The sequence below is a fragment of the Gossypium arboreum genome, chromosome 9 (genome assembly GCF_025698485.1).
Source record: "Gossypium arboreum isolate Shixiya-1 chromosome 9, ASM2569848v2, whole genome shotgun sequence".
Lineage (NCBI taxonomy): Eukaryota > Viridiplantae > Streptophyta > Magnoliopsida > Malvales > Malvaceae > Gossypium > Gossypium arboreum.
Window position 1 is genome coordinate 2704226 of NC_069078.1, and position 18403 is coordinate 2722628.

At 37.0% G+C, this 18403-nt stretch overlaps 2 protein-coding genes and 1 pseudogene across 7 annotated transcripts; 2 read left to right on the forward strand and 1 right to left on the reverse strand.

Moving 5' to 3' along the window:
* Nucleotides 1–10377: 10377 nt before the first annotated feature.
* LOC108455137 (probable WRKY transcription factor 4) lies at nucleotides 10378–11745 on the reverse strand (annotated as a pseudogene).
* A 127-nt stretch (nucleotides 11746–11872) lies between these two features.
* On the forward strand, nucleotides 11873–17849 carry LOC108457095 (uncharacterized). 6 transcript variants are annotated; one of them, XM_017755935.2, is made up of 10 exons: nucleotides 11873–11996; nucleotides 12103–12181; nucleotides 13629–13731; nucleotides 13825–13913; nucleotides 15161–15276; nucleotides 15722–15873; nucleotides 16009–16118; nucleotides 16236–16321; nucleotides 16856–16960; nucleotides 17051–17849. In XM_017755935.2, the coding sequence occupies exons 5-10, from the start codon at nucleotides 15167–15169 to the stop codon at nucleotides 17169–17171; spliced, it is 684 nt and encodes a 227-aa protein (XP_017611424.1). In that variant the 5' UTR covers nucleotides 11873–11996; nucleotides 12103–12181; nucleotides 13629–13731; nucleotides 13825–13913; nucleotides 15161–15166; the 3' UTR covers nucleotides 17172–17849. The 6 variants fall into 6 exon arrangements, with proteins under 6 accessions (XP_017611424.1, XP_017611426.1, XP_017611423.1 ...); XM_017755937.2 differs by having other exon boundaries at nucleotides 13825–13898; XM_017755934.2 differs by lacking the exon at nucleotides 13629–13731.
* On the forward strand, nucleotides 12223–13419 carry LOC108455138 (protein JINGUBANG-like). Its single transcript, XM_053019074.1, has 3 exons — nucleotides 12223–12234; nucleotides 12317–12548; nucleotides 12641–13419. Exons 1-3 carry the CDS (start codon nucleotides 12223–12225, stop codon nucleotides 13138–13140), a joined length of 744 nt encoding a protein of 247 aa, XP_052875034.1. The 3' UTR covers nucleotides 13141–13419.
* Nucleotides 17850–18403: the final 554 nt, after the last annotated feature.

The window sequence follows — 18403 nt, forward strand, 5'->3', positions numbered from 1 at the left end:
CCTCAAACCTTATCATTCATAAGATATTCGTAATAAGCAAAGTGGAAACAGTAAACTAACTGCATAAAATTCGTAATCAGATAAATCGATATGAGTACGAGAACTACTCGGGGAAGAGACCGTGGTCGAGGCCGTGGTCGAGCCCGTGGTCGAGGCCGAGGTAGTACTCAAGCCGGATCTTCGTCTTCTGAACACATACCCGCTGGAGTAGCACGACCACCACCGGTGGATGAGAATGGGCCGTATGATCGGGCCGCAGGGGATGACGCTCTGTCCCAGGCCATGTTAAGAGTTTTGAAAAGGGTGGCTGGAGCTAATATCGGGCCCATGAATAGGGGGTCTATTTCTGAGCGACTCCGGGCCAACGGAGCGGAAGTTTTAGGGGTGTATCTGGAGTAGCCCCAAATGTGGTGAAATCTTGGTGGAAGCCACGAGCGGATTATGGATGACTTGGACCGCTCAAGAGAGCAAAAGTTAAAAGGAGCGATATCCTTACTACGGATGAGGCGTGTCGGTGGTGGATCAACGTGAGAGAGGGTACCCAGTGAGAGGGTAACACAGGAGTTGTTTAAGCGATCCTTCAAGGCGAAATATGTCTGAGCTAGCTATGTGGATCTTGTGAAGGAAGGAATTCTGAACGACCTGTGGTGGTAAGACCGTTCTTGAATATGAGGCGAGTTTCGCGATTAAGCCAGTATGCTAATGGTATTGTCTCTACCGAATCTGCGCAGATGTTCGCTTTGAGGATGGCCTCGTGGATGAGCTAAGGGTGCTCATAGCTCGTAAAGAGAGCGTGATTTTCTTTGACTGGTAGAAAAGGCTAAGATAGCGAAGAGGTGAAGCAAGTGAACGAAGGAACCTGTGACGAGGATCAAATCGGTTCAGAGAGATGTTGGACCAACTGGTGCTGCAAACCAGAATGTTAAGAGAGCTAGGATGGAAGAACCAGTTCGAGCGGTTCCGGTGAATACTGTTAGACCACAAGCTTGTGGAGATTGTGGTAGAATGCATCTGGAGGAATGTTGGAAACGTTCTGGGGCTTGTCTTCGTTGTGGATCAAAGGAACATAAGATTAGGGATTGTCCTAAGAGGCCAGCTCAGGCTCAAGTGGTTGAACAAAGGGCTGTGCAACCCGTGCAAATAGCGCGAGGTGAACCATCGCCGTCGAGAGGTCATGGCCGAGGTCGCGGTGGCAATGGTCATGGACGTGGGGCACCTGGCAAGGGTACTACTAACACTGAGGCTCGTCGACCGACTTTGGTATATGCCGCCGTCGTCATGAGTGAGGGTGACGCGACTGACGTCATAATCGTACGTTTTTATTTCTAGCATGCCGTATACTGCCTTGGTGGATGTTGGATCTACTCATTCTTATGTTGCATGTGCCATATCTGGGTCGTTGGGTGTGCACTCTAAGGAGATTGTGAGTGGGGTATCTGTACTAAGTCCTTTAGGTCACTCGGTTAGGGTAGACAAACTGCATAGGGATGTACCCTTAGAAACTCAAGGTAAGATTTTCCCTAGAGATCTGATGGAGTTACCATTCTGAGAGTTTGATCTCATTTTGGGAATGGACTGGCTTGTTAAGCATAACGTTACTCTGGATTGTGCCGCTAAACGAATGGTGTTAAGGACCACAAAGGATGAGGAGGTTATGGTGATAGGTGAACGAAGGGATTATTTGTCCAATGTGGTGTCGGCATTAAGAGCCGAAAAGTGGATTCGGAAAGGTTGTGAGGTCTATTTGGCATTTGTAAGTCAGTCAGAAGAGGAGGGACTGACAGTGGATAAGGTTAGGACCGTAAAGGAGTTCCAAGATATTTTTTCGGAGGTGCTTCCAGGATTACCTCCGAACCGAGAAGTTGAGTTTGGAATAGATTTGTTGCCTGAAACGACGCCTGTGTCCATCGCACCGTATAGGATGGCACCGAAAGAGTTAGTGGAGTTAAAGGCTCAAATTCAAGAGTTGTTGGATAAGGGCTTCATTAGGCCAAGCGTGTCTCCATGGGGAGCACCGGTGCTATTTGTGAAGAAAAAGGACGGGACAATGCGTATGTGCATCGATTACCTCCAGTTGAACAAACTGATGATAAAGAACAAATACCCTCTGCCAAGGATTGATGATTTATTTGACCAACTTAGAGGAGCTTCGGTATTTTCCAAGATTGACCTTCGATCTGGATACCATCAATTAAGGGAAAAGAAGTGGATATTCATAAGCGGCATTCGTGACTCGATATGGTCATTACGAGTTCCCCGGTTATGCCGCTTGGGTTGATGAACGACCGCCGCTTTCATGGATCTAATAAATCGAGTGTTCCAACCTTACTTGGACCGATTCGTGGTAGTTTTCATCGATGATATTCGGTATACTCTAAACCGAGGAGAAACATGAGGAACATCTACGACAGTCCGCAAGTCTTGAAAGAGAAGGAACCGTATGCAAAGTTTAGTAAGTGTGAATTTTGGTTGCGAGAAGTGGCTTTTCTAGGTCATGTGGTTTCTGTTGAAGGAATTAGAGTGGATCCTCGAAAAATGAGGCAGTTCTGGGATGGAAGCCACCAAAATCAGTATCGAAAATTCAGAGTTTTCTGGGTTTGGTAGGCTATTACCGAAGGTTCGTAGAAGGATTTTCTTTGATTGCTGCACCATTGACGAAACTGTTAAGGAAAGGGGTAGCATTTGTCTGGACCGAGAGTCGAAAAGCTTTTGACCATTTGAAAAAGGTATTGATGAAGCACCGGTGTTGATTCAACCGAGTCTGGAAGGACTTCACCGTGTACTGCCGATGCGTCACATGTGGGGTTAGGATGTGTCTTGATGCAAGAGGGTAAGGTGGTCGCTATGCTTCATGACGACTTAAGTCTCATGAAGCGAACTACCCACGCACGACTTAGAGCTAGCAGCAGTGATCTTCGCGTTAAAATCTGGAGACATTACTTATATGGAGAAAAGTGTATCATATACACGGACCATAAGAGCCTAAAGTATCTCGTTAACTCGAAGGAGTTAAACCTTAGGCAACGAAGATGGGTAGAGTTGCTTAAGGATTACGATCGTTCGATTGAGTACCACCTGTAAGGCTAACGTGGTGGTGGCGCGTTGAGTCGAAGGGTTGTTTCGATTTGAGAGCCTTGTTTGCACGTTTGAGTCTATTTGATGATGGAAGTCTGTTAGCAGAATTGCAATTGAGGCCTATTTGGACTGAGCAAATTAAAGAAAAACAGTTGAACGATAACTCGTTGGTCCTTCGGTTTCAGCAAGTTGAGAAGGGTGAGAATGAGGATTTTGGACTGAATACTGAAGGAGTTTTATGCTTCCGAGGAAGAATTTGTATTCCGAAGGATTCTGACTTGAGACAATCAATATTGAAGGAAGCTCATGGAGGACTTTGTGCCATGCATCCTGGAGGGAATAAGTTGTATCACGACTTGCGAGAACTGTACTGGTGGCCTGGGCTTAAACGAGAAGTAACGGAGTTCGTGGGGAAATGTATGACATGCCAGCAAGTGAAAGCTGAACATCAATTTCCTTCTAGATTACTGCAACCGGTGAAAATTCCAGTGTGGAAGTGGGAGAGAGTCACTATAGACTTTGTGAGTGGGCTACCTTTGACACCTACCAAGAAAGATTCTGTGTGGGTAGTGGTGGATAGGTTAACAAAATCTGCCCATTTCATACCAGTTCGTACTGATTACTCCCTGCAAAAGTTGGCTAGGTTGTATGTGGCAGAGATAGTACGACTACATAGAGTGCTAGTGTCGATTATTTCCGACCGAGACCCTAGGTTTACATCTCAGTTCTGGAAGAAGTTGTAGGAGGCATTGGGTACACGTTTGGATTTCAAGATCGCCTTTCACCCACGCATGATGGACAATGGAGAGGGTTATTGATTTTGGAGGATATGTTAAGGGGTTGTATCATCGATTTTCGTGGGAGTTGGGAGGACTACTTGCCATTGGCGGAGTTTGCATACAACAATGACTACCAAGCAAGTATTCAGATGGCTCCATATGAGGCACTTTATGGGTGGAGATATCGTGCGCCTACGTGTTGGACGAGTTAGGTGAACGACAAGTGCTTGGACGGAGATGGTGGCGACATCTTGAAAGTAAGGTTAAGTTGATAAGAGATCGATTAAAGGAGGCATCGATAGATGTAAGTCATATGCGGACCTAAAGCGCAAAGAGATAGAGTTCACGGTTGGGGATATGGTTTTCTTAAAGGTTTCACCTTGGAAGAAGATCTTGAAATTGCAAGAAAGGCAAATTGAGTCCTCGGTTTATAGGGCCTTATCGAGTTCTTAAGCGGGTAGGGCCGAGAGCGTATCGATTAGAGTTACCACCGAGTTAGACAGAATCCATAACGCTTTTCATGTGTCTATGTTAAGACGATATCGATCGGATCCTCACATGTTGTGCCAAAGGAGGAGATTGAAGTAAGGACTAATTTGACCTTTGAGGAAGAACCCATACAAATTTTAGATCGAGAGGTTAAAGTTCTAAGAAGGAAGTCGGTTCCGTTGGTAAAAGTCTTGTGGGCGTAATCATGGGAGGAAGAAGCTACTTGGAAGAGACGATGCAACAAAGAATACCCTCATCTGTTTGATTAGGTAAATTTCGAGGACGAAATTTCTTTAAGGAGGGTAGAGTTGTAACGCCCAATTTTCGGAATTTCATGAATGTTGACAAAATTTCATGCTTTAATTTTGTCATTTGTGAGTGAAATTATGAAATAGGACCTATGTGAAAATGTTTGAAAATGCGATAGGATAAATTGAAGTGGCCAAATAAATAGGAGTGCAAAATAGGAGGATTTGCATGATAAACCTCCCATTTTACATGAAGTGGCCAACCATCATGTTGTTGTAGACAAAATGTACACTTGATATCCATAATTTATGGTACAAATTGATACAAATTGATAATGGGTTAGGTAAATGTTCCATGACAATGGATTAGGTAAATATTCCATGATAATGGGTTAGGTAAATGTTTCATGATAATGGGTTAGGTAAATGTTTCATGATAAGAATTACATGTCTTTTGTATTAAAGAATTAAATGGATGAAATATGAAGTTTTATTAAAAGAAAAAGGGGTGAAAAGAACAAAGTTTTGTCTATGTTTGTTCATCATAGCTGAAAGTTAGAGAAGAGAAAGGAGAGGAGAAAACTCTTGAGTATTTGGTCATTAGGAGGAGGAAAATTGAAGGTAAGTTCTTGGTACCTTGCTTCTATTTTGAGGTTCATGAGTTCTTCTTGATTCTACCTTAACTCTTGAAGTATATTTTGATTTTTAATTGTGTTGTGAGCATTTAGTCATGAATTAAAATGAAGGAAATGGTTGTTGTTTCATGTTCTTTTGATGAAAAATGGAAGATAGGTGAAGTTGAGCCAAACAAATGAGCATGCATGTGCCTTAGATGTTAAAGGAAAAATCAGCTAACATGTTGTGCTTTAAAATGATGAAATGGAGATTATACTTAAGTAAAATCATAGATATGTGATGATTGATTGGTGATATACATGTTTAAATAACGTGCATGCAAGGTATGTGTGAAAGAGTGATTTGGTAATAAACTGCTTGGGACAGATAGTAGTAACGTGACTTTGGAAAATCACCATAAATTATGGGAGATGAATTAGAAGCTGAATAAATTATGTAATTAAAGCTTATTGAGTCTAGTTTCTAATGAAATAAACAAGAACATATTTTGAATTCTGTACAATGATAAATTTGATTCGTAATGAAGAGTGGTCAGATTAGTCAAACAGTGAAACATGGGAAACTTTGAGAAAAATCTGGTATTGATTGGCCATACCAAAAATTCTGAAAATTTTATGGATAAAAGATATATGAGTCTATTTTCAGGAAAATTAACGGCACTTGATTTGGAGTTTCGTAGCTCCAGTTATAAATAATTTAGTGACTGTTGCTCGGAAGACAGCTTGCAGTGAAATTATGATTATGTGGTAAACATTGACAAAAATTTGTTAATGAGTTGCTTATTGATTTCTTATAAGCTCACTATGATCTGTAGGTGTGGTTGGCGAATATTGTAAGGGGTTAATATGTAGTTTGTATTTGAATAGTTAGATTAACGTGTTAGTAATCCAATTGTAGGCGGTTCGTGTGTGGATCTCGTCAACATATCGTCGCAAGCAGTGTGTAACTAACACCCTCTTTCTTAGTCTAGATCGGCAAAAGTCGAAAAGTCAAATGCCAAAAGCGGTATTTTGTAGATTTGCGAGTGTGCGAATGCTCGTGAGGTAAATCGATTAATGTTTTTGGTAAGCTGCAATGTTTGGACCGTAAAGTGCATGATTTCGTGCCTCAATATTTTTGGGCTTAATGGGCCAAAATTGGAATGATGGGCCAATCTGCTCAATTCGTAAGAACCCTCAGTAGTGATTCTGTTAGTACGTGAAAAGTAGGAATATGCATGAAAACCCTAAAATGGATAAATTATGAAATACCTTTAAAAGTGGAAATTTTACGGTTTACCCCAGGAGATAAATTACCAAATACCCCTAGGGTTAAATTGACCTAAATGCATGTTTGATGTTGTTATTTATTGCATGCCATGTTGTTATTATTTGATGCATGGATGGGATATTGACGGAGGAAGTATCGAAAGTGGCTTGTCCACGTCTTGGAGGCTTTGCCTCAATTTATCGTTAATCGAGCAGTTAAGGTCAAGAATCAGGAGTGTTAAATTTGGGTGGGTTGAGCTATTCCCACATGGAGTGTATGCCTGTACGGGTGGAGTGTAGTGGTTGGTGGGTTGAGTAGTCTCCCAAATGGGCTTGCATATGTTTCTTGATGTTGCATGTATTTTGAATTGGGCTTATGGGCCATCATTGTTATCTGAATAAGGGCTAAGGCCCGGTTATTGTAATCTGAAAAGGGCTCGCCCAGACCACTCATTACTTGAATGGGCTTAGCCCAATGGGCTTGAGTGACTTGGGCTTTGAATGGGTTTTCCTTACACTGAGTTTCCCAAACTCACCCTTCTTTAACCTTGCAGTGAGTCTTGATGTGGGTGACTTGGAGCCGGAGGGATTCAGAGTGGCCATTGTGAACACTTTTGGGTTTGAAAAGAGACTGGTTTTCTTAAGTTATTTTTAATTACTATTTAAGTTTTGGGTTGTAATAAGGCCATTTTAACTTTATTTTCTTCTTTGATTTTCCGAGATTATATTATTTTAAACAACTTTAAATTGATGAATAATAATAATTCAAATGGGCTAGACTTAGGGCACGATTTCAAAACGATATTTTTAAATAACACGATGACACGAATATTCAATTTACCAAAGATAACCACTCAAAGAAATTTCAACTTGTTATAACCAAGTGTGGCAATGGATGTGGACATGTCAGGATTGGATCCAATCGGAGAGCTTGGTACTTAAGCGACCTTCATGGCTCACCTCCTCTGTTATGGATACCTACCGGTGCCCAGCTTCCATTCACTTGGTTAGTTTGACAAAATTCGCCTTTTTTTTTTAAAACACTAAAAAGGGAACACGGGTTTTTGACTTCAAAGTGGCATGTCGGATTCGGCCTTAACGTCTGGGCCGGGTTTGGGGTGATACAAAGAAGGAGAAGATTCCAGCGGCCTATTTGCGAATGTAAGCCCCTCCCTTTTCCTTTTATTTGCATGCAATAGGAAATGAATAAAAGATCAAAGAAAAAGAAAGAAAATCGGAAGACAAAAAATCACCTTTAACTCTTGATTTTTTTTGAATGATTTTTATTTTCTTGTATGTGTGTGTACAAAATAAAAATGGGATCAGATCTAAATTAACCCTCTTTCTTTCAAAATTTAGTTTGCGTATTTGTGCTTGTGTATACAATATGCGTAGGTGTGGGTATATACAAAGAAAATTAGCCCCGATTTACAGATTAGAATCGGCCTTTTATAGCCGAATGAAAAGAAAAAATAAAAATAAAATGCTAAATTCTATTATCCTCTCTGTCAATTGCTGGCTGTTTGCTTTCTGTTTTCTAATCTGTTGCTGGCCTTTTTTTGTATTTATTTTTTGGTTTTAATTTTTGGTTTCTAATGGGCCGGGCAAAATGGGCCTATTAGAATTATCACTAAATTTGTGTGTGTATATATATATATACACTACAAGAAAACAGACTTTTAGCGGCGTTTTTAGTGGCGTTTAAACAAAAAACGCCTCAAATATTATACATTAGCGGCGTTTACTTAAAAACACCGAAAAAAAGAGAAATAGCGGCGTTTTTTGCCCAAACGCCACTAAAAACTGATCAATAGCGGTGTTTTTATCTAAAACGCCACTAAAAATTGATCAATAACGGCGTTTTTGTCTAAGACGCCACTAAAAACTGGAGGAATAACGGCATTTTTATCCAAACGCCACTAAAAACTAGAGAAATAACGACGTTTTTGTCCAAACGCCACTAAAAACCGGAGAAATAGCGGCATTTTTGTCCAAACACCACTAAAATTGATCAATAGCGGCGTTTTAGGCCCAAACGACGCAAAAAAGTTTATCTATAGCGGCGTTTTTGGTTCAAACGCCGCAAAAAATTGAGCTTCCATTTTTGAATAGGGTAACCAACACTCGTTTCGATTTGATTTGATTTAATTTTCATATTATTTTCATATTATTTTCATAAATTTTTTTGAATTCGATTTAATATAAACTACACCATTCATTTAACTATGAGAAAGTTTCATTTTAATTACTTAATTATGAAAAGTTACAATTTGATAACTAAACTATTTAGAAGTTTTCATTTAAGTTACCAAGCTGTTAAAATCGACGTTGTATGGCTTTCTCTAAACCCTTAAATCCTAAACCTTAACCCTAAATCCTAAATTCTAAAAACATAAACCCTAAACACTAATTCATAAACTCTAAAACCCTAAACCCCTAAAAAATTCATATGGATGTTGATGTGTGTATATACATAGATAATGTAAAAGCTTATGTTTATATTAATAAATTGTGGAAGCAGTACTTAATATTGATTAAATTTATTTTTGGGTTTAGTGTTTAATATTTAAGGTTAAGGCCTATGGTCTAGGGTTGAAATGGTAGTATATATTTTAAGTTCATGGTTTAGGGTTCAATGGTAGTATGTTAAGTTTATGGTTTGGGGTTTGTTATTTTGGGTTTGGGGTATAGTGTTTTAAATTAGTTTGTTATTTGGGGTTTGGTGTTTTAAAGTGTTTAGGGTCTTAGTGTTCAAGGTTTTAAGGGTTAGGATATTGGGGTTTAAGGGTTAGTTGATTAAATGATGCTCTGGTTGAATCTAGGTTTTAATTTGGAGTGCTCGAAGTGTGGATTAATTAAATACTTGATCTCATGTTTATACATATATTTCTGATGTATATATGTTTATATTCCCAGATAATTACGCAAGATTTAGTTTTACGAAATTTGATGAGGTGGTTCTTAAAATTATTAAATACGAAATGTTAACATGAAATTCTCAAACTTGAATCAATTTTAAAATAGAATAAAATAAATTTAGTATTTTTATATTTTAAATTAAATTCACTTAATTATAAAATTAGTGCACACTTTAAAATTTATAGCCTCATGATTAAATATTGAATTTGAATTTATAATTTCAAAATCTAAAAATAATATGTGTTTAATAACTTTCTTTGCATGTAATCGACTCTCGAAATTAAACTTGTACCTTACTTTAATTTTAAGATGCAGATAATAATGATCTCTTAAAAGAATTTTTTAAAATTTTATTTTATGAAAGGTAATTTTATTAGTATTGCTCACACCTAGTTAAAAATATCAATGACAACTCTTGTATTTTAATAAAAACCTAATGTTTTAAAAATTTTCATTTTTTTCGACGTTGTTAAGTTCATTTTTATCAAAATGGTTTTGAAAATATATTTTTTTATCTCAATTCATTTCATGTTTTATATAATTATTAGAAATTATTTTAAATTGATTTTATCTAACATTTAAATATTAAATATTTAAATAATAATTATTCAATATAATTAATTTTTTCAAATTAGATATATTGTTTGAAAGAAAACAAATTAACTACTAAAATTTATTACTATCTAATGCATTAGTGGCGTTTTTGACAAAAATGCCACAAAAAAATTCACTTTAGCATAAACGACGTCATTCTATGTTGTGTCTCCAAGGGAATTAGCGGCGCTTTTTAAAAAACGTCGTTAAAGATCGAGAATTAGCGGCGCTTTTGTAAAAACGCCGCAAAAGATCGAGTTTTAGCGGCGCTTTTTTCAAAAACGCCGCTAATTCTCCATCTTTAGTTGGCACATATCAGCAACCGGACCTCAGGGGAGTTGCACTCTTATTTGCACCCTTTCTGCCCTTTGCGTTTGTTCTGAAATCCATCTATCCAAGTAAAGGATGCTTCTCTGCCATCACCTTGTATGGTTTTGGCTGCGGCAAATTGTTGTTAGCTGCGTGTGGACACTGTTTCGGGAAGTTGGGACATCATGATTATGTTTTCCCTCGTATGTTGTTATGACAGCTCTCGGATCCATGGAGCTTTCCACATGTTTCCGAACATTGCATCCTTCATTCGTGCATTTGTAGTAGCTCCTGTTGGAATAACTTAGATGTATGATTGAAAGATAGAGCTCAAAAAGCAAAACAAATAGCACCAGATGGTGAAGTAGATCATCAACTGTGACCGAGACTCTTGCCCCAAGTCCGATTAATGTAGGTCACAATCATTAGCAGTCCTATCGGTGTATGCCTAGTATTAAAATGCTCCATGAAAATAGATCATACTGCTTTGAAGATAAATTCTAAGATGTCAGTTTGCCATTGTAATGCACTCAAAGGTTCATACCAATGCTAAACACCATTTTTTCAACTGGTTCATATCCCCAAACCCATGTCTCAATATGTGCCAAACACAGGTGTCAAACAAGGGTACTTGAAGAATGACGAGTCAGAGCAGCCTAGAATAGAACCATAGATAAAGAAAATTATATGATAGTCCATTGTACCTTGGATGAGGGTTCCCTTTGACAACTTTCTGACCATATTTGCGCCACCGATAGCCATCATCTAAGAGTTCAACTTCACTTCTCGTTTGCACAACAATTTTCGGTTCCGTAACTGTCTTATGTGAGAAGGTTATCGCAGCTTCCGTAGCAGCATTCCTGCAGTCAAAAGCACACTGCACTAAGAACTATCGATGGTAAAGATACATAAATTTGCATGATCAGTTACATTTGATTTGAAACTCACCTTCTTTTCGGATTCGGTTCATCATTATTATCTCTTTCGTCTCTACCCTCTTCGTCACAATTTTGTTCCTCATTCTCACTTGATCCAGGTAATTCTGCAGCTTCAGTAGATTCATGATTTTTCCCAGGTATCGAACACACTGGTACAGCAGCATTTTAACTTGTTCAAGTTTCCGGTTAAACCCTGAGAACCTAGTTCAGGAGCCTGTATATTTGCATTTCCGTCGCTACTGCCCATCCCTTGTTTTTTTGGTGGAGGCTTTTCATGATTGTGTGCACCTTTGTATAGAATCTCAGTTATTAGGCCATCGGTAGATCGCTCAACCTTCTTCTTGACAGGGCATTTCAAATGCGTACATTTATAGTAGCTTCTCGAATATTCACAGCCTTTAATTGGCTTCTGTCCATACTTACGCCAGTTGTAGCCATCTTCAGCAGGTTTATCCACAGCAACAGAAGGCTGATTTTTACTATCAAATTGAGAAGCTTCAGCGTACTCCATTGTAGAACTTTCTGACCATATTTGCGCCACCGATAGCCATCATCTAAGAGTTCAATTAAAACGACGTCGTTTCTTTTGCGATTTAGTGACGTCATTATGTTTAACAAAACGGCGCCGTTTTTGTTTCATCCATTTCACCCCAATACAAACACGAAACCCTTATTTTCCCCCAAATCAAAATTTCCCCTAAACCCTTAATTTTCCCCAAATCAAACCCATTTGCCGTCTCCCTTTCTCTTTTGGTTCGACAGGTTTCATTTCATTTCGATTTCTAATCAAACCCGAAGCTCCTTGGTTCATTTCGATTTCATTTCTATTATTTTTTATGTGGGTTACACTTCTGTTTTATTTTTGCAGCAAGCAGAAAGATTAAGGGATTTCATTTTCGAAATCAAACCCGACTGAAGGCTAGCTTTTGCGAGTCCAAAAAATCAAGGTACTCTCATTTAGTTGTTCTTTTGAACCCTAGACTTTAGCATGCTGACATTGGTAATCTTAGATTGTTGTGCTTCTCTCTCTTTTCGGGGTTTTGGAGATGTTTGGGTTTTTGAAATTTCAAAATTTGATTTAGGGTTCTGACAGTAAGAACATACGTGTATGGAAAAATCTTAAAGAATTTAATGGTTTCAAATCAAATAGTGGATTGGTTAAAACCATTGTTATAGCAGGTGCAAAGATTTTTACTGGTCATCAAGATGGTAAAATTCGTGTATGGAAAGTATCTGTTAAGAACCCTGGTGTTCATAAACGAGCTGGTACATTACCAGCTTTGAAAGAAATCCTCAAAAGTTCAATTAAACCAAGTAATTACATTGAAGTGAAACGCAAAAGATCTTTATGGATCAAGCATTCAGATGCTGTGTCATGTTTGAGTTTAAATGTCTTCTTTATTCAGCTTCATGGGATAGAACATTTAAAGTATGGAGGATTTCTGATTATAAATGTCTCGAATCGGTTAACGCGCATGACGACGCGGTGAATTCAGTAGTATCGAGGTCCGGCAGGGAGATGGTTTTCACCGGTTCGGCCGACGGGACGGTTAAAGTATGGAAAAGGGAACAACAACGTAAAGGGACAAAACATAGTTTGAACCAAACATTGTTACAACAAGAATGTGCTGTTACAGCATTAGCAATTGATGCACCGGGTTCGGTTTTATATTGTGGTTCCAGTGACGGCCTTGTTAATTTTTGGGAACTTGAGAAAGGATTAGCACATGGTGGTGTACCTAAAGGACGTAAATTAGCTGTTCTTTGTCTTGAAGCAGCTGGGAATTTGGTGTTTAGTGGTTCAGCTGATAAAACTATATGTGTTTGGCGTAGGGATGGTAACATTCATACATGTCTTTCGGTTCTAACTGGACATACAGGACCGCGTAAGTGTTTGGCATCGTAAAATTCATGGAGTTGAGCTAATTTTGGCCGAATGGCTGGTGATGGCTAAGGAAAATGCTACTTCTTGAATTCTTTTAATGCATGCATCGGTTATGTGAAGTTATCCCTTGCATGCAAAGCCATGCACGGTTTTTGTATTGTTATTACCTTGTAAATATGGTTTGGTTATTATTATTGGGAATTTTCAATTGAAAAAAAATACATTTCTAGCTAACTAGATAAATAGAATATATTTTGACTCCATTTAGACATAGGTAAATGAAAATTCATTATTATGATTATGAATAATTTTATAAAAATTTAATAATTTATTAAAACAAAAAAGAAATACATAGAATTAGAATAATTAGAATAATATAAATATGATAGAATAGAATAAATGGAAAAGGAGTCAAAGCGATATAATACATTAAGAAGTGGTTATTAGTGGTATTTATTGCATATGATATGAATTCTATGAGACTGTAATGAGTTCTAATATGAATACAGAAATGTTTAAGTGCCTTCGTTGCACCTTGGTGCCCTGTAAACACTTCGGTGTCCCTGTTTGCACAATTGTGCCTCTGAATGCACAGTTTTGCCACCCCATTTGGTAAACACCTTCACCTATACATATGGCACAAAAACAAAGCATAATAGGCAATCCAAAACAACTAAATCAAGCCTAAATACTACCATTTCATAGGTGGGAGGAAGCATTGGCGAGAAAGGGGAAGGAGCAAGTCAATCGGCTAGATAGCTCAACTTGGAGAAATTTTAGTAAGTTCTTCAAAGGTAACGTGTAAAATTATTATGTTTGAAATATAAATATTTCATGCAGGAGTGGTTCGGCAAATGGACTGTTAAAATTATGAATTTAGGAGTTAAAAATACATGCTGATTTATTTTTATTTTACCGAAATGTTGCTGTTAGAAGAGATGTAAATGTGAGAAGTATATGCACAGGTTGACTGCTGAATGTATTTTGTTTCAGCATGCGACTTGTATAACTGGTCTGCTGCTTTGGTGTTAAAGGAAAATAAAATATTAGTGGTTAAATGTTAAACTTGGCCCCTGTTTTAAAGTTGAATAAGTCATACTGTAATTGTAACATATGTTATGCTACTAAATTAATTGAGAGTAAAGTGTCAAATTTACTATCCAATGCACTGTCATTTGTGCTGATTTTCTTCATTAAGTTCTGCTGTCCGAATCTGTTGTTGATATCAAATTATATGCAATGCACTATGAGATTGTATATGCATGTAAATTTGGTTTTTTTGGAGGTTTGGATGGGTTGTATGGAGATTGAATATATTGTTGGAGACCAGATGTTGCAGTGATTATTCATTTAAATGTAAAGCAAAGAGTTTACTGAATTTATAATGCGAGACCAGTTATATTAAATGGTTGATATGTAGACACTTATATGTTTGTTCCACATTAAAAACACTACTTTAGGTTCAACATTTTTTGATGTTTTATTGTCATTTTTGGGACCTTATTTGCAGTACTTTAGGTACATCAAGAACAGGTCGTTCCAGAATATATATTTTCAGTTCAGATACTGTTTTTTTTTTTTTTTAATGAGTATGAAACTAACTATTGATGATCAGTGACTCTAATGGCACATATTTGTGTGTATATATATATATTTGAAACATTCCTTTAAAAATTTCGAACCTAAGACAAGCCTCTCACCACCATTCTGTCCCAGCCTCCTCTTTCTCTTGTCGTGTTCAAGTTTCCAACAGACTAGGAAATTTATTAAGGTAGTTTTTCAAACCCTAAACCTAATTTGAAGATTTTGAGTAAAGAGATTTTTAATTATCTGATCTCTGTCTCTGCTGCTATATTTTATTTTTTGTTTTCTATCCTACTGCTCGTTATTCCGTCTGTTTACTTCGTTGAGAAGGAGAATTTTTTTTTAAAGCTATCAGTTTAGTGGCAATAGCGGATTTGCGGTCGCCACTGTGAATTAGCGGCTGCATCACCGCTATTTGAAACTCTGACTGGCTATTAATTTTGGATATTTATTGCAGCTTCAAATGGAAGGATTAAGCGTAGCAGATGCTAATTTGGTGATGTATTTACACCCATCAAAGAGTAGGAACGTGTCTCAGTCGATTCTCCGTGAGCTTGGCTCTTTGCTATTCAAGTTAGTTCTTTTACTTTCACTTAAATTTAATTTTAAATATAACTCAAAACTCCTGTTTTTGTTTATTATTTTTTCTTCACCAAAAGCTGTTTTGTGTTGATATTGCTTTTGATTTAAATAAAGTATACCTTAATTTTGTTTGGTCTGTTTTCTAGTTTAGCTGAAAATTTAACTTCTGATGATGAAGCTAATGATACTGTGGCTCTTTTTAAACAAATGGAGAAGTTTATTACTGTTGAGAATATAAGCTTTTAAACAGGCTGAATTTAACTGCAATGTCTGGATCTAGTAGTGTGATTCTTTTGACTCCGTTGGGATCAATACTAAATCAATAGGTTTTGTAATGATGCACTTCACTTGTAATGTTGATTATAAGAATGAAATTATGTGCGAATATTTGCTTCCTTTTATCCTGTTATAATATGAAGTGGTTCTGTTCTTGCAGGTTCAATGAAACATTTGATGGTGTTTTATTGGCCTATGATGTCAATATTCTGGATAAACAGGCGAAAATTCTTTCTGGTGTTCATCCTTATTTTGGTCTTAGACTAAAAGCAAATCTCTTACTTTTTTCACCAAAGCCAGATATGCTCTTAGGTACCATTTTTTCATGATATTTCAGGTTATTTATTTAGTTTTTTTTTCTTGTAGTGGATATCACACTGCCGGTATGTATTTATGGATCTGCATGCCTAAGATGTTGTCTAAACTAATTTTCTTTGCCACATTCAGAGGGGAAGGTAGTGAAGCTTTCTCAAGAATCTATTCATGTTATTGTTCTCGGTTTCTCGTCTGCCATCATAACAGCTGAAAACATTCGTGGAGAATTTAAATATAGAACCGTAACACTTTTCTACCTTGTTCTTAATTTTTTTATTTTCTTTGTGTGTTGGGTATGTGTATATGGCAAGAGACTAGATGTATTACTGTAGTAACTTTAGTGTCTTATTGTATCATAGAAAGACAAAGAGGAACTATTTGCCAGCAAATCTCACAAGCGACATGTCATAAATGTTGGAACCATGATCCGATTTTTAGTCAAGAGGTGACAATTTCCTTTCAAAAGAAACTATCCTTTTAATTTTAGGAATGGAATATGTTTTTCATTGTTGTACTGTTCTGGTTACCCTCAATAGTTAATTGTAAGCTGGAGAGAAATGGTATTCTTTATGGTTACTAGGGTTATTTTCTTCTACCATCTAAAATTGTAAATTGAGATTGCGGAGAAGTTTATTTGCCCTGCTTATTGATAATATATATATTTATAATCTAGATTTTCATTATGCCTATTGATATCTTGCCTCCGTACTTTTGTGATTTCCTTTGTTTAATTTTTAATCCATTACGAACCAGTGGATCATATAATCTTGTTGCTTCTTTATACCTCGGTTCTGCATGCTTTTCCACTCAATAATGCTTCATTGTGGTTCATCAAGTCAATTTGATATGTATTGGAGATTTACAACTTATTTGAAGTTATGATTTCTTGTGTTTTTATTTTTCCGTCGGAGAAAGGGAAGGTGCGGTGGTTAATGACATGTTCATCACATGGTTTTTTACACTGATTCTTTTATTGCAGTTTTGATGAGGAAATACTTCATATTATTGGATCTCTGGTATCAGCTCACACAGGAAGCATTCGTTGGTTGGATAGACATTTGGAGGAAGGTTCAGAATTTGATAGGTCTTTTAGTAAACTCAAAAGTTTTATATAGCAACCTTTCTGTATTTCAACTTGCGAAAGTTTTAATTTAAATGTTGTATAATCCTATAGGAGTTCTATGAAGAGTAGAGATAGAGAATGGCTTGGGGATAAAACTGTTGATGAGGGAGCAACTCCCATGAGCTACGATAATCATATTAAAATGTCGAAAAAGCGTAGAATCACAGAATGATGGTGATGATTGCTTCAAATTACTAATTATATAAGGAGATTTCTTGTTGTCAGGTAATTCATTGACCAATTCTTGTGCTCACCATGAGTACTGCTAATCTTTTATTAGTGTTGAAGTCTTCTTCTCCTAAATAACTTTTACATCCTCTGTTAGAGTAATCAAACTTGTGAACTGTTGGTAGTATTGATGAGTTATGCATAAAACACAGTACCTGTTTTAGTTTATGTTCATCTATTTGCTTTTCTTACATCTTGTATGAGAACCTTTTGATGTTAACTTTTTTGCCTACTTTAGTCTTATACATTAATCGCTTATAATTACAAGTGTACTGCAAAATATGTGCTAGTACATGTAGTGGGGAGTGGTGGGCTGAAGGCCCATGTAGATGAAGGTATATTGCTTCTGGTGATTGCTTCGGTAAGGAATTGTTCTTCTGTTGAAGCTTGCTAAAATTTTGAAATCTTCCCTTCAGTTTTTGTGGTCGTTGTTTTCTATGTGACCAAGATTGAAAAGTCCAGATTCCCAAGTCGATAAAAGAGATTGCAATTTTTTTCTCCTGTGAAGTAGGCAATTTTTGTTTCCTAATGATGTATGTTAAGAGTGACTTTTTTGTACGTTGTACAAGTATAGACTTGGTCTTATCTATAATATGTTAACATCGAATTTAGCAAAAGGAAATGCTTTGTCCCCTTGTCTCATGATGGCTTCATGTCATCTTTTATGCACTTTCGATTTATGCCAACGTTTACTAGGTAAAAGTAGTCGAATTGCATTTTACGCGCGACTAAAAAAATAGATAAATTAATCCCTGTAGGTTAGATCCAAAAGTAAACTGGTCATTTCTGTTAAAAATTTTGTTCATTTTTACTGTTTAAAATTGGGCATGTCATGTATAACTATTTGGTTCTTTCGTCAGTTATTTCAGTTTTTTAATAGTATAAATAGATTAATTTTTAAGAGAAAGGATTAGTTTACTCATTGATTTAACGTAAATGGACTAAGTGTCCATTTTTTAGTAAAGGAAGTAAAATGGAGTTTGACTTTTAGTACAGGAACATCCATGATACATTTATTATGTTCATTGGTGAAACAGTTTTGCATATTTTCCGGCTGCATATATCTGTGTTGCAGTGAACCAATTTCTAGATCTATGCCAGCCAATGCTTCTCCTTTCTTATTTAGGGGAATTCATGTTTTTAAGTTGGAAAAAGAAAAGAAGTCAACTGGCAGGG

Coding starts and splice junctions, on each gene's coding strand:
- LOC108455138 (XM_053019074.1), top strand. Junction 12,549..12,640: donor CAAAAGTTCAATTAAACCAA/GTAATTACATTG, acceptor TTCTTTATTCAG/CTTCATGGGATAGAACATTT.
- LOC108457095 (XM_017755935.2), top strand. CDS start 15,167: ATGGAAGGATTAAGCGTAGCAGATGCTAATTTGGTGATGTATTTACAC. Junction 15,277..15,721: donor CTTGGCTCTTTGCTATTCAA/GTTAGTTCTTTT, acceptor CTGTTCTTGCAG/GTTCAATGAAACATTTGATG. Junction 16,961..17,050: donor GAAGGTTCAGAATTTGATAG/GTCTTTTAGTAA, acceptor ATAATCCTATAG/GAGTTCTATGAAGAGTAGAG.